The sequence below is a fragment of the Bombus pyrosoma genome, linkage group LG18 (genome assembly GCF_014825855.1).
Source record: "Bombus pyrosoma isolate SC7728 linkage group LG18, ASM1482585v1, whole genome shotgun sequence".
Lineage (NCBI taxonomy): Eukaryota > Metazoa > Arthropoda > Insecta > Hymenoptera > Apidae > Bombus > Bombus pyrosoma.
In genome coordinates, this window is record NC_057787.1 from 405,244 (window position 1) to 420,203 (window position 14,960).

Below are 14,960 nucleotides of genomic sequence, written 5' to 3' on the forward strand. Positions count from 1 at the left end.
CGCAATCTCTACCTGGCTAATTACTTTGATCGCCTAGACACCTCTAATTACCACGTTGCTATTTAGCGCTTGAATTTCGCCTGTGTACGATCGCCAGGATCGTTAAGTCGCGTAAAAAGGGTCAACCTTACTGTCCCTACCTTTCTCTCCCATTTCTTCCTGGCGGTCGGACTGCTCGGTTCCGAGTTTGGTTTCTTCCTGTCCAAGATCTTCGCGATACTGTCGTTCTGCGCTGGCTTGAACTTGGCGATAGCATCTGTGACGCTTGGCCTGACATCCTCCAGAGACGGAAGCTCCAAGCAGCTGGAGAACAAATTGCCAAGGATTTTCTTCACGCCACCCAACGCGTGGAACGGATTCGCCGTCATAGGCCTGTAATGCGGGTCCCGCCTGCTAGCCAGTTCCGCTACCCTTCTCACGGAATGACACCTAGCCTTGTCGGAGGGTGTCGCGTTGTCGCAGCCTCTCGCGTCCGCCGATTGACTCCGCAGACGAGCGGTCTTGCGCTTCGTCGGTCGTCCTTCTCGAGTGATCTCGTCCATGCTGGACATGAGAGCAGGATCCACAGACTGACGTTTACCGATATTGTTCTTCGATTCCTCCTCGTAGTTGCTGATCATAGTGTCCAGGCTGCAGGTAATCTCGTGGAAGGTCGGTCTTGACTTTGGCTCGTACTGAAACCAGAGCGATGCATGCGACCGTGAAACGTTTGCAAACTAAGAATATACATTTCGCGGTACGAGCAGAGTGACATCAGAGATTTTGCAACGCGCGTAAAATGCTATTACCAACTGTATGTACGTACGCACCGACAATCTTCAACGAATACGATAAGTTCGATGAAGCAATTTAAGAAAAAAAAAAAAATTATTGTAAATTTGAACTTTGCACCGTAGGAATCGCGGATTCGAAGGAAAGCAGAACGTTGAGAATCGAACAACTCGATCCCTCGGAGAGTTGAAACAAGATCTGAACGAAAAAGGTACGCGAGCATCGGAAATGCCGCGGAAGTAATATTCTACTCACAGTGCAACAATTGAAGGCAAGCTGCAGAAAGGCTGGCGGCGGATCAGCTGCCGCGCAGATCTCTGCCACGGCCAGGTAATCGAGGCCAAAGTTATCTGACCGTGGTAGAACGTCCGGATCGGCCGGCACGCGGCCGATCAACTCGCAGACCACTATACCGAACGAGAAAACGTCCGACCTGTGATCGTACCATTGACCCTTCAGACATTCCGGTGACATCCAATAGGGACTGCCTACGGTGCTCAGCCTGTATCCGGAACTGGGATCCGGGATCTTCGCTGCCAGCCCAAAATCGCCCACCACGGCGGTCATTTCCGACGTACTTTCGTCCTTCTTGATCAGCACGTTTTTCGACGTGAGATCCCGATGAAAGACTCCACGACTGTGGAGGTAGGTCATGCCCCGTGCCACGTCTCTCGCCAGATTCATCCTGATCGGATGGGGTAGAGGCGTGTGCCTCGACATGATCAACTGTTCCAAGCTACCGCCGTTTATGTACTCTGTGAGGGCGTGCAGTTGACCCTCGTGTACACAGACTCCCATGAACCTGCAACGTACGAATCAAAGATCGTGGAAAACAGCGAGAACGAAGATGGGGAAAACGGACAGGAGCCGGTGTACTCGTGCCAGATGGTGCTTCTCAGGCACGAGGTTTTATCCAATTTACTCTCTACGCCTCGGGCACCGCGCATACTATTTTCCTAGCTGCATAATTATCAACGTTGTTACTATTATTATCATTATCGTACATCGAGATTGGTTCGTGTCAAAATGTTTCTCGGTTTTCCTCTATTCTCTGTTTACGAGACTTATTACGAAGATAGCGCGTGTAACGGAGGGAAGAGCACTCGCTTCGAATGCACATTAAAAATCTACCACCTCGCGGCTGATAAATGTTGCAGCTGAGTTTTTCGGAGCCGAGCTTCGCTGCGTTTTCTCTGTCCTTACGCGGAAAGGCCAAGGAACCAAAGGCGGCGAGGTGAATTTTTCTTGCGTTCAGAGAACGAGGTTTAATTACCAAGCGAGTGGCGGCTCTCTTTATCAATCCGCGCACGAAGCGCGAAGTCGTTTCGCTCGTTACTCATCTTTCCCTATAAAGATCGCGACCTTCGTGTATCGGGCGAGGACAACGCAGGACGAAGGTCTACGACCCAGATGTGCACGCGACTATCATCGAACGATCGACGAAAACACTGTGGATAAAACGCGTCGACGCGAAACCCGCTGACGAGCAGGGAGGAACAATCGTTTCTCGTGAAAAACGACACCGAAATATGGGCACTGTGATGTTTTTATTGTAGCTCGAATCGAATGGGACGCTGCGATATGAAAGAAAACACAAAAATGAAAACTTGCTCGTATCGCCCGACAGGTTTCGTTCGAAGTATAAAAATATAAAATAAAGTATAAAAAGCTTTTCTATATCCATCGGTATTTCGTTTGCGATAGAATCAGCTGACACGCGTTTACAGCCTCGTTAAATTCATTAACATTGTCTATCTAATGTGCACCTCGTCGGTAGTTTGTTTACTTTGTCTGAAGTCGTAATTTGTAACTAACAGCAAAGCAAAACTAAGGAAGAACGAAGTACGCAACCAATGTCTATAATTAACCAGAGATAATCACATTGCACGAATAATCGTGGTTACACAAATAATTTATCGTACGTGGTTATCTTACTTTAGATAGATGCAGAGTATCATGCGAATGAATTAACGATTTTATTCGGCCACACGTACGTTGTTTAAAAATTCCAGTACGGTTTAGTGTTATTGCTTGTTATTAATAATCTTTCGGTATTATGCGTTGCATAAAGAGCGTAGGAATGATTTTCATGCAGGAAAAGTGAAGATAATCTGCGTACAAATTATTGCGCTTACAAGTCGAACAAATCGTCTCGAGGATCAGGACGAAGGAAAGATCGTGGTGTTTTGAAAAAGAGGTTCTGCGTTACCAATGCCTATAAATCAGCGACATAATCTTGCAATTTAGTATAATATCTAAAGCGAATTATCTGATAAGTTTCACGTGGCTGCCTCTAATTATCAGCCTTTTCAAAGAAATACGTAAAACTTTTCGATGGATTATGTCGTCGCAGTCGATGTTTTCGCGTTTGCGAAGGAACGTGTAAGGCGATTATGGAGTATCGATTTGACACTTGGCACGATAGTCTATTACCGCCGAACGAACGTCCGAGTTTCCTCTTTTGCCTCGAAACGTGGTCAACACACAAGGCGAGATTTGCTTGATTTTCCGCTCCAACTGTGAAACCGGAAAATTCAAATCGATGAGAAAAGGGTGGAAGCTTTTCCGTGTTCGACGAGAAAGCGTTTCCTAAAACGCGCTTACTTCTCATTACCTGTAATTGGCTTTATCAAATATATGCCGTTCGATCTCACCATTACGACTATTATTTCTGTCGGATGCACGCGTGCGTCGATTTCCATGAATATTCTATGAACTACGATTCCTTTTTTAACCCTCGCCGTAACCGAATATCCATTTATAAATTCCCTGGAAGTGTCGCAAAGCTGCTGCTGCAGACGTTTCTACGTCGATCCATGTCTTAAGGATAAAGAACGGTGCGAATACGTGCGAATGGGAGTACCCGGTGTGTCCAAATAGTAATGAAATAGATTTCGATGCTATTCGAGACGTAATACCTCTGTTCTGCCTTCGATATTAATTTCAAACTCGATTCAGCTGACACGAGCGATTTCGCAACTTGTTGTACTAACGCGTTACGGAAATGGAACAGCGACGTATCGAGCAGTGCCTCGCGTTGCACTCTCTGTAAACCAAAACATTGGTCAACAAACATATCTTTGTGGTTCTAAAGCATCCACGACCTTCGGACACGAGTCCGTATAACCTTTTCTTCTGAAAAGTTAAAAAGCCACCTCGAAGGACATAATTTTAAGGAACCGACAAATCGAAAGTAGTTTCGATGGAAGAATTCCAGCGCTGTTTCCAGGAACAGCAGTACACCTTCTCGAGAGAACGATTTTAAAGGGGATAATGTACATTTTTCGTTAAACATTTTGACAGGGCCAGTCTCGTTAGTTTTTAAACACACCTCGTAGTCAACATTAGCGCGAAACTGTATCGTAACGAGAAGCAATCTTCTTGTCCAAATCATTTGGAACCATATTATATTATAAAGCATTTGTTGTATCGTAGAAAGGAAAAGTCCAAAGTTCTGAGAATGTTCTGAGAAAGTAAAATTACCGCTGCGTGTTTGATCTATCGAAATAGAACGCGTTGCTCATCAACCGTGACCATTTTGGTTGCCTACACACAAGGGTTAAACCAGTGAAAACCTGATACTGTTACGAACAATCTACAACTTCCTCCTTGCTCGATACGTCATTCCGTGGGTTTTACTGGTCCGACAGAGCGAACATTCGAAATACGGCCTACCTGTCGATACATCGCACGTGTCTTCGGCGGAATCGAATTACCGCGAGCTTTATAGGTCTGATTTAACGACAAGTCGGCGATAGAGCGATAGTAATCGACGCTATAGGAAAAGCAGGCTCGTCGCGTTCGACTCAACGATTCTTGCCAGAGATTAGATTACTCCGTAGGTGGCACCGAATTGAATAGGTCAGAGTCGAGGTTCGTTAGGTCGATTCATCGCATCGAAATGTCATAAGCTTAACGAGCGCAGGTAAACGTCGCGATAAACGCCAATTAGCGACCGATAATCCGTTCCATTGACACGACGTTATCTCGCGATGAGACTAGGATCCTTGTAATTCGTGTGCGTGAACCGAGCAGTATCTGGAAACGGCGAGAAACTCGCGATCCTTATCGAGCTACAAAGTGTATCTCGATAAGGATACCGGTCGATTTGTAAACACCATTACATCGAAGTATATACATTACCAAGCATTGGTTTGTTTGGAAAGTTTCCAACATTTCTAATAATGAATATATCCTGCACGATATTTAGTTAGATACAGCATAAATTGCGTACAAATAGAATATTGAAGTATACCGGGTTTAGCATAAACTACTGTTCCTGGTTCGGGAAAGAAATCCGAATTGACTAATTGATATGGTTTCGACGTATGGTTTTTAGACAGCTAGAATGTCCAATTCGTTCCAATTGAGTGTAGCAGGATATCGCGATCGTTTACGTAAAAAAGTGTACAGTTCCAAGACTTAAAAAGCGAACTGTTATGCTGTAACGACGATAGTTAATCAACTGTGATACCTAGTTGATCGCGTACAAGAAAACAGAAAGACGAACTCGTCGGGTTGTTTCTGTCTTCGCCTCGAAGTTCTGATTTTTGGACGAATACGCAGTGTATCATGCGGAGTTATAAAAATCGGCGGTACGTTGTTGCGGCCTATATCAAGTTTATCGCAACAATGATCGGACGTTAACAATCAGAACCGTATCTTCGTATCCGTGTGCGACCTCGCGCGTGCGAACCGCGATAAATTACCGGTCAATTTGCTCCTACCACCGGTTATCGCAATATCCCCGATAGAACGATCGAAACTCCGCAGCATGTGCGACTATCGACGCGATTCGATTCGCACGCACGCTCGTTCGCTCGCTCGCAAATCACGTCACGTCGATGGTGTCACTGGGCAGCATGATTTTTCACTTCATGGCCAGCTTCGTGCTACTATCGATCATGTCCACGACCACAGCAGTGCTCGTGTTCTTCGGCGAAACTACTCAGATACCACGCCGATACGTCTTAACGTTCCGATAAGATTACACGAAATTCTTACAAATATTATCGCGCTAATATTATCCATAGTATCGATCACCGGATAATACACAATACCGGATATTATCTTAAGAAACGTATTAAGAATAATGCTTGGCAACAGAATTACGAATGGGGAAAAAATCTTAGAAGCTTTTATGTCTTTTTTTCTTTGTAATTGTTACTTACGATTTCTATTCTTATTTGTAAAGAAATCGTCAATGAAAATGACTAAGAATCAAAGGAACGCAAAGGTCTTTGTTCGGATCTTACGGATTAAACTCTATAATAATTGGCTGGAAATCGATAATGGGGTAAATAAACAAATTCTAAATACAGTCGTGTGCTTAAACTCTTAACAGTATCGTTCCTTTACTTTCGTGACTAAACGAAGCAAGTTAATAATAAAGGTAATAGGTAATAGGTGATTTACGCCAATATGATTCTGGATGGCTGAATCGCTGCACGTTAGTTGGACGTTACAGTAGGACACATTTTCCAACGATCTTGACATAACTTTAAATCGACTTTTCGACGGAAATCACAAGAAGAATATACATATGCGTGTGGGGCAAAAATGTTGGGAACGTGTAATAAAATTTGGATCGGGAATTATGTGCAGCGTTTCGGGAAGCAAAGTTTTGGACCGGCTCGGACAAGCTAGTTATTCACGAGCACGTTTCTGGCAGTTGGCGCGAAATATTCGAGGAAACGACCGATCGATTGACGCGAGTGTGGCGTTAGTAGTAAATCTTGGTCTCGCTCTTAACAAAACCAAACACACGGTATGTATGTAGATTGTACGTATCTCGAGATTATCGACCGATTTCATTCATCCATATTCCCTGAAACGAAATGTGTACACCTGGCGCGTCGTATCGTTCCAAGAATTACGAAATTCACGCATCAAGGATTATCCTCCGTCCCTTCTCTTTTTCCATCCGAGCTGGCTCACTCTCGATGAAAAGACACGTCCCGACGATGCTCGCGGTTTTCGCAGCCTTCAACGAGAGAAATGCCAGAAATAAGATCCACTAGCCACGCGGGATAAACACACACAGCCGAATCTGGGCCAAGCCGTTTATATCGTTGGAATGCGTTGTCGCCGCGGATGCGGCGCGTCTAGCCGAGCGGCGCGGCGCGGCGCGGCGCGGAGTGGCGCGGAACAGCGATACCCGTTGCCATTATGTCATAACTCGTAACTTGCAAACCGCGAAACTCTTTTAACATTAGCTCCGCAGTCAGCCGGTTGCGTCAACCGGCAACGATCCATTTCGAAGGGACGTTGCTTCTTCGCGTGGGAACTGACTGCTTTACGAGATGAAATCCTACGAAGAAGATAAACAAATATGCACCATGTTCGTTATTTTACCGGAAAGATTTTAGCCGAGATCTTAGTCAATATTTTGCCAAAGTTTCTCTCTATTCAGACGTCTGAACGTTGCATTTTGCTGATAATAGAACGAACGTATACAAGGTATAGAAATGGAGTAGGTATTATGTATTCCGAGGGAGAGTGATTGGAAACTTTGAAGCGAAACAGTGAAACTAGCATCGTCGATATATGAGACTTAAATTACCAGTTGCTTATTTCTTTCCATAATCGAGATCCGATCGTCACGTAGGAGAATAAAAAATTGGTCCGTTTCGAGGTTTCTCTCGTTTTAAACGATATTCCTTCGACCGAGCTCCGGTTGAGACATTGATACGCTATTTTCTCCTTAAGCCTGATACGCGCCGCCTATACGTACGTAGTATCCGTTCGAAAATAAATTCGAACCGACCGAACCGATGGAAGAGAAAAAAGTCGTCGCCTTAATTGCTTCGGCTAACGAATATGCCGGACGTTTCCATTTCCACGTTCTATCCAACTAGTTTCTATTTCCATCGCGATTCGCGCGACAACTCGCCCCGTTTTAATTTAAAACTAGCGGCGAAGAAAGCGAACGACACGCGTGACTTGCCGCGCGTCAGATGGACCGTCTCTCGCGCTTATTCCTTAATTAATCGTTGGCTGACTGGTTTCTCGAGCGAGGACAGAGAAAATTCGGCGCGAAGCGAAGGGGGCTGATTTTCTTCGTTATGGTCAGCCGAGTTTCTCCAGCGCAAAAGTGAACCGGACTTCGATTCGACTCACCTGAGTATGTTCGGATGGCTGAGCTTGTTCATCAGTTGAACTTCTTTCAGCATGTTCGGCCTATTCGCAGGCAGCTGGTTCATCTTCAGGACCATCACCTGACTCGTCACTTTGTGGGTAACCTGGAAACCGGGTACACAGATGTTCAACACAATTTTCTACGCCGTCGTGAAACGTTATGCGTCATATCGTCGAACCCTTGAACCGTTTAAGCGTTTTCTGATGTATCTAGCGGTTACACGTAACGTTATGAAACATGACATTTATCGTTACTGCAAGTGCTCAAAGTACGCAAACAGTTAGATCGAAACTGTAATGTTACGGATGCTGTGAATGCTTGTATCGGCGAATAACACGTTCGGAGATTGAAATGCATATACTTGGAATATTGGGTCGGTGGAAAAGTTCGTGCCCGATTCCAATAGGTGTTATTAAATTATTTGCAAGTCTGCCAACATCCGTTGTTGTATGTGCAAACTTCATAGCGGCTGAAAATGGCGATATTCAATTTCGTATTTTATATTTTGGCAGTTTTTATATCGTAAAAAAGATTTTGAAAATGAGGAAAGATCCGTTTGCGTGGTGTCATGCTCGCGAATTCCGGAAACATATAACTGTAAAAAAACATCTGTAAAAAAGATCTCGGTGTAATAAAAAAAAAAAATGTCTTGCAAAATCCAGACGTAGTGCTTAATTTATTGCATTATTAAATAATCCACGAATTTTAACCGAGCGGATCGTAGAGAAACTTTTCTATTATACGAAGAACCGGTGCACGGTCTTGGTAAACGTCCTGAATGTTTTTTTACAGGAATTCCCACCGTTACACCTTTCCGGGATTCGTAGAGCATGACACGAAGCAAATGAATCTTTCCCTCGCTCATTTTTCAAATCTTTTTCTTCTTTTTTTACAAAGCAAAAACTGTCAGGACACAAAAGTCTACTGTTGAAATAATGATTGAGTATGACTCTTTTTATCCGCTATGAAGTTTGCACGTGCAATAACAGATGTTAGCCAGACTCGCAAATAATTTTGTGACATCTATCGACATCGGGCACTAACCCAATACATGCTATAAGTAAGATTAAGATATGTATAAAATTAATATATAAAGAAAACGTAATAAGTCACGCTCTTCGTGCTCTATAGAGTCGAACATGTAATTTCAACGAATTTTATATTATCGATTTCTCTCTTGTTGTTCGATCTTGGCACTGAATATGCGTGTATCTCTGTTATTTTCTTCGACGTAACCAACTTCAAAAATATCGATTGCCGTAACGCTATTGGTTTGTTACGAAATTTCGTCGATTCATAAATGTTCGAAAGATCTTCCTAAAAGGTTCGAATTTCTGGACGTAACAGGTCTGCTTCCCAACTATGCGAACAGATTGGAATACATACTGCTTTTTAACCGTCGTATCGAAATCAGAAAATCGACAAATGTGAATGTCTTGCGTGTGGTTCTTGACCATTTGATCGTTCTGACTTATTGGTGAGAACACGCATCTGCTATAAACACGGTCTAATCCGAGTCAGTTCCGAGAGAGAAATACGACTTTGGACGAATAGTTCTCGATCGTATCGCGATAGGTCGCTGATGCTTCGGAATGTCTGCATTGCGTAAAGGTAATTTTAGAAAGCCGAGTGTCCAACTAGAAGAAGAAACCGAGGTGAGTACGGATCGTACGAGTGTGAAACGAGGGCTTCGTTGGGATCGAGTTAACCGATAGATCGGCCAATTGATAGCTCCGTTAAAAGGGATGTTATTATTCGCGAAGTTTTCGCGGTGGATCGAAGCTCGCAACGAGACTTTCTCGTAGCTCGATCGTTGGACATGAAAATTATCTCAATGCATATTACACCGTAATTAAGCGTTGCCGCGAACGACGAGGTGCGATATTAAGCGCGGTGTTCGCCGTTCCCAATCGTATAACGATATCTGTGCGTACCACGTTTTCACAGCTCGAGGAGCGCGTGAGAGAACGTCAGGCCGATTCTCACGAGGCAGAAACGTATTAATGAGACGCGACGTAGCAGGAACGTGGCACGGTCGTACAACAGCTTCTACAACCACATAGAATCCAGCTACATAGATGTACGCTGTGAATCGCGTACGGGGATCAATCACCGTGCAAGGATCCCTTAAGTGTGATACCATCTGAATATATTTATACGTATAAATTCGATCATTCGCTTATTCATTCACAGGTGGAAACGCGTTGCGTTGCTACGAGAAAACGATGTACTAGAGAGGCATAATAAACGCATAATAAACAGAGAGTAGAAGAATTTAAAAGCAAAAGTGTATCCGATGGATCTTTGAACGATGGAAAACAGCTACTTCTACCACTGATCTTAATTAGGATGAGATGCCAGTTTTCGAGATATCAATCGCAAGGAACGCGCAACAGCATCTTGCGTCTTTAAACTCTCTCGGGAGAACGGGAAAAACAGGAAGAGAGTGAGAAAGGATAAGACGATTTAATCTCTCTTTCACTGCAAATAAACGGGTCAACAGTGAGAGGCAGTCGTGGTATCAGTGTCAAAACGACTCCGAGGAGATTATAATCGCGACGGTACCGGTACCGCGTCGGAATGTCATTAGAACGACGGCGTCACCGTGGAAGCCTCGAATCTTCGAATCGGCTCGAGGGGTGGAACGCGCGACGCGGGGCTGCGAATTCGCGTGCACGATATCGCTCTGTTTCCGGTCTTAATTTGCTCTTCGAGCGACTCTGCCAATGGGCGCCTCTTTGCCTCGTCGTTTCTCGCGTTTTTACGAACTCCCGCGCTGCCACGATTCCGTGTAACGTCACGAACAAACCGACGAAAGACACGCCAGTGGTGTCCGCGCGACTTGGCGCCACTCGTCGTTTACAGTTATCGAAAAACTGGACGTTGCATGGCACGCGAATCGCAGCATTAATCGATGGTTGACAGAGATCGATCGACTCGAAAGACGGATAGCGAGAAACGGGCCACGGAAACCGGTGGGAAATTCGATCAAGGGAAAACGAACACGAGGAGCGGCACGAGGTGGAAATTCCGCAAGATAAAAAGTCGAGAATATCTAAAGGGAATCTGGCCAGGATTCCTTGGCAGTGGCTGGCTTAGTTGGGCCGCGGCCAAACGATGACGAATACCCGCGGACTCGCCGGGTAAACAGAGCGGTTGCAAATCGAGCGTTTCGCGTAGAAGAAAAAGAAGTCGGAAGAAGAAGCGAAGCTAACGAGAAGTCGCTCCCTCGAACTCTCGCTACTCAACTGACACTTGTCTCGATAAAAGAAACGAGCTGCCTCGAACCACATCGTCGAAAGCCTTCACAGACCGTTAAACCGAACTGATCGAATTCACAATTACGGCCAGGCTGACGAACCTCTAATTTTTGATCGATCGTGCAACAGATAGATTCTTATTTACGCTTCTGGTCTAATTTGGAATTCAGATTTTCTGTCTTTTTTTTTTCTTTCTAGATTTTTTGTAATTTTACTTTCTAACGTTTTCGCGCGAATTACGCATTATTAATGCATCGCTGATACGAATATAAAAATTGGAACAAGTTCTGCGCTTTTTCTGTCCGTTGCTCGAATCCTACAGTTCGCTAATTTCGCGTTATCGTTTTGACCTATGAATACATTAAAACGCGAAAACAGGTTAACTAAGTGCACGTTTCGTGTCGCCAAGCAGCAATTTTCTTTTATTATCGCCTTAGTAAAACTATTCCGGGCGGCTATCTGCTATCCGAAGCAGAATCGCGAGGGAAGAATATTCATTTCGGTACTTTATATCTAGAAATTGTTACTCGAACTTACGGCATTCTACTTTGAACTTGGAACGCGCGTATATCCGTGCGTTATTTTCGCAAGGTAAATAAATTGGAACTTTGACTCAGATACTTAACGTCTCCGTGTACAACTTAAGACTTTCCACTTGACGTGCAGACAATCTCGACTATAAATATCTCATGCCGGGCTCTTCGCTTTTACTCATGCATTGAAATTATCATAACTGTACGGCGACAAGCGAAGATCAGCATCGGGTAATTTCCGAATGCCTTCGGAATCATCGCGGTCTTTTTGCTAACGACGAAACTATGCCAAGTAGTTTTCACTCGATGGTCGAAAGCAACTGTTTCGAGCGTTTCAGAAGCTGTCTTTCAAGTTTCGCGAAAGTCGCTGCCGAGAATGCCAAATAATTAGCTGGCCCGGTTCGTTTAAATAATTCTCGCTGTATACGTGGACTCGTCCTTCTTGCGTGTTCTCCGCGCATTCGACTTCCATTGTTAGCGGATGTACAGAGAAAGCACGCGGTGATTATTGTACCGCGAGTGATTAACGACTGCCGACAACCACACGCGCAAACATTGTAAACGCTCGACTTTTTTTCCACGACTCGAGGCCGCTATTCTTCGTTCATCCGGCGCTTTTTCGCATCGATCCAGACAGAAGCGGGACAGTCGATCGATCGGCTTCTTATTGACCCCTTTCTGTTCCCAACTTTTGCTACTTTTTCTCAACGTCGGTTATCAACGAGTATCGTTGTTGCGAATCACTGCCTCGAGCTTAATTTCACCGTAGAGGAACCGTAATTCGATGCACGCGATATTACATTCCCTAAATGGATTCAACAAGTAGAAGTTCAATTCATCGACGCTAACCACAATTTCGTTCAAGTAAACGAAATTCGTATGAAGGAAGTTCTACCGCAAGAACTAGCAGGCACCTTGTCGTAAATGGATAGATCGAGAAGAAATTATAAATCACGATATACGTCGTGATCAGTATGTGAAAAGTAATTTGCGTTTGACAATTCGATCTACGCGATTAAAGATATCCGTATGTTAGGCGATGTTGTATGCGAAGGGTGGAATATAGCGTAGGAAATGCACGGCATTTTACGACACACTCTCTTGGAGTTCGGTGAACCTCGCATCGAGAAAAAGGGACTGCAAAGATTAAAAGTGACGGCTAGAGCGCCGTAGAGTCGAAGATTTCGAGGATTCAAAGGCTTCCGGGAAAAGGCAGCCCTGAAAGGCCTCTATCGCCGTGCAACTTCCATTAACGTTGCACGGCTTTGTCGGAGACTGGATTGCCGAGCAAGTACCGATCCCTGTGCGAGCCTCTGCGAGAGATCGTCATCTGGCAAGTTAATTCGAGCATGAAACAGCCGACGAATGTACAGCGTTGATTTTTCACTCGATTTAATAAGTCCAATGACGTATTGCCGTTAAATTGCCGCCGTAGGTCCATTGAGATAACGGCCAGATCGCAAATTTACCGAGCAATTATGGCCGTCACGGCAATTAAAGGGCAAACACGATGTTTAATAGTTTTATTCGACGGGCCGGTTTGTAAAACGGGAGACCGACAAAGGTCAAACGCGTCTATTTGTAGCTGCACTGTAGCTGACCACGAATGAGAAATGAACGATGAGCTATTTTTGTGGTATCTTAATCGCGCGAATTATCGGGTTAATTAACGATAACTCGAACGCGCGAATGTTCTGCAATCACGGCTATTCCACGCGAGACAATTTCAACGATGCCTTCTTGCGTTCAAGATAAAAAGACAATCGGGATCGTTGCTCATCCATCATTTCCTCCAATCCGTAGCTCTTTCATCAATCCCTCGAACAGGCAACGATTTGTCAACTTTGGCGCTCGACGTGCGTCGAATAGCACGACGAAGGAAATCACAGATACGCAGACGTACGTGGACGAAGGGGAAAACCTCGACATAATTAAAATCCACGCACCAATTAAAACGAGTCGAGAGTGATTCGGAGAGTTCAAAGTTTACGCAGCGTGCCGTGAGACCAAGTTTCCAATGAAAGTCAACTGCAAGTAGGGTTGTGCGTTTACGCGAGCTCGCCCGCTTAACGAAAAGTTCACTGCACCGAGACTAATATTTTTGCTTTGTCTTATTTTTATATCGTGCAGAGAACACTTTCGATTATTTTCTAAAATCGCTTTCTTCCTTTTCCCGGTCTGTGAATTCACGAATACGTAACGCTAACGCTCGCCAAGAAAGTTTTGAAATTCGGACATGCTGAAATTTTGAAAAAAAAGAAAAAAAAAAAGAAAAAAACGGGCCAAAAATACCGCGTGGCATTTGATTCTCTCCTTCCTTTTTATGATTCGAATTATGATGTAATGCGATGCAGTTGGTGGCGGCGTATTTAAGTAGCAGCGATGAATGGATGCGTTATACTATGTAAAGAACTTGTGGAGTGTTTTGGCCTTTTAGTGAACGATAAGTTCTTAAGTAGGTGAGCCATGAATTATTTTCAGCGATCTGATTCACTCGTGTACGTGAGTATCTGAGAATGGAAATAGCACGAATAAAATAATTCAAAAGGTAGAAAATATTTCATACAGATTTACGAAATGCGCGTAGTTAGAAATTTGCCACAGAACAGAGTAGGTAGATCGGTAAAAAATACTTAAAACGCCTGCGTATAAACTACAAATCACAAATAATAAGAATAGGAATCGCAAATTGTTTTGTAGGATTTTCGCTAGAAAAATGGAAGATCGTTGAAACGAACGTAGAAATAGATTCGCAGTTGCTCGCGCCATAGTTGAACTGAATTAACGATGCGAACAAGAAAGTTCGAAAATTTCAAGGAAAATTGTCGACGCGAATGGTTCTAACTCGCTTCGTGGAAAGCTACGATTCTATTAAGAGCGATTTACCAATTAAGAACGTACGGCTCGAACGAAGGCCATATGCCTTGAAAGGCTTTACAAGTTCACAATTTTTTCCCAGTGATGCAGCGCACCCGTCCAAAGTTTCAGCGAAAAATCGTCGTTTGGCATTGGAAAAATCACGTGCGATAGTCAGGCGATCTCGCAGCAGGCACGCTGTACGATCGTTGACCGATCGGACAAGACAAATCGAAGGAGACGATGCACCGCATTTCAAGATACGAGCATCGATGAGGATTTCTCTGACGACCGATCGCGAGACACCGCGATAAATTTCTTTCTCGCCTCGCGCTACGCACTTTCTCTGACAGAGTTTCTATATTAATATTTTTTCCGATCACTTTTTAACAAAAAGTTTCT

The 14,960-nt window shown here is 44.2% G+C and overlaps 1 protein-coding gene across 3 annotated transcripts in view; it reads right to left on the reverse strand.

Annotated features, from left to right (window-relative positions):
• Positions 1–14,960, reverse strand: part of LOC122577262 — a 34,228-nt gene that overhangs the window by 4,126 nt on the left and 15,142 nt on the right. For all 3 annotated transcript variants that reach the window (XM_043748448.1, XM_043748449.1, XM_043748450.1), the window contains 3 exons: positions 7,891–8,012; positions 1,027–1,573; positions 141–674 (listed from right to left, as the gene is read on the reverse strand). In XM_043748448.1, the coding sequence (XP_043604383.1) occupies positions 141–674; positions 1,027–1,573; positions 7,891–8,012 (1,203 nt within the window). The remainder of the gene's footprint in view (positions 1–140; positions 675–1,026; positions 1,574–7,890; positions 8,013–14,960) is intronic.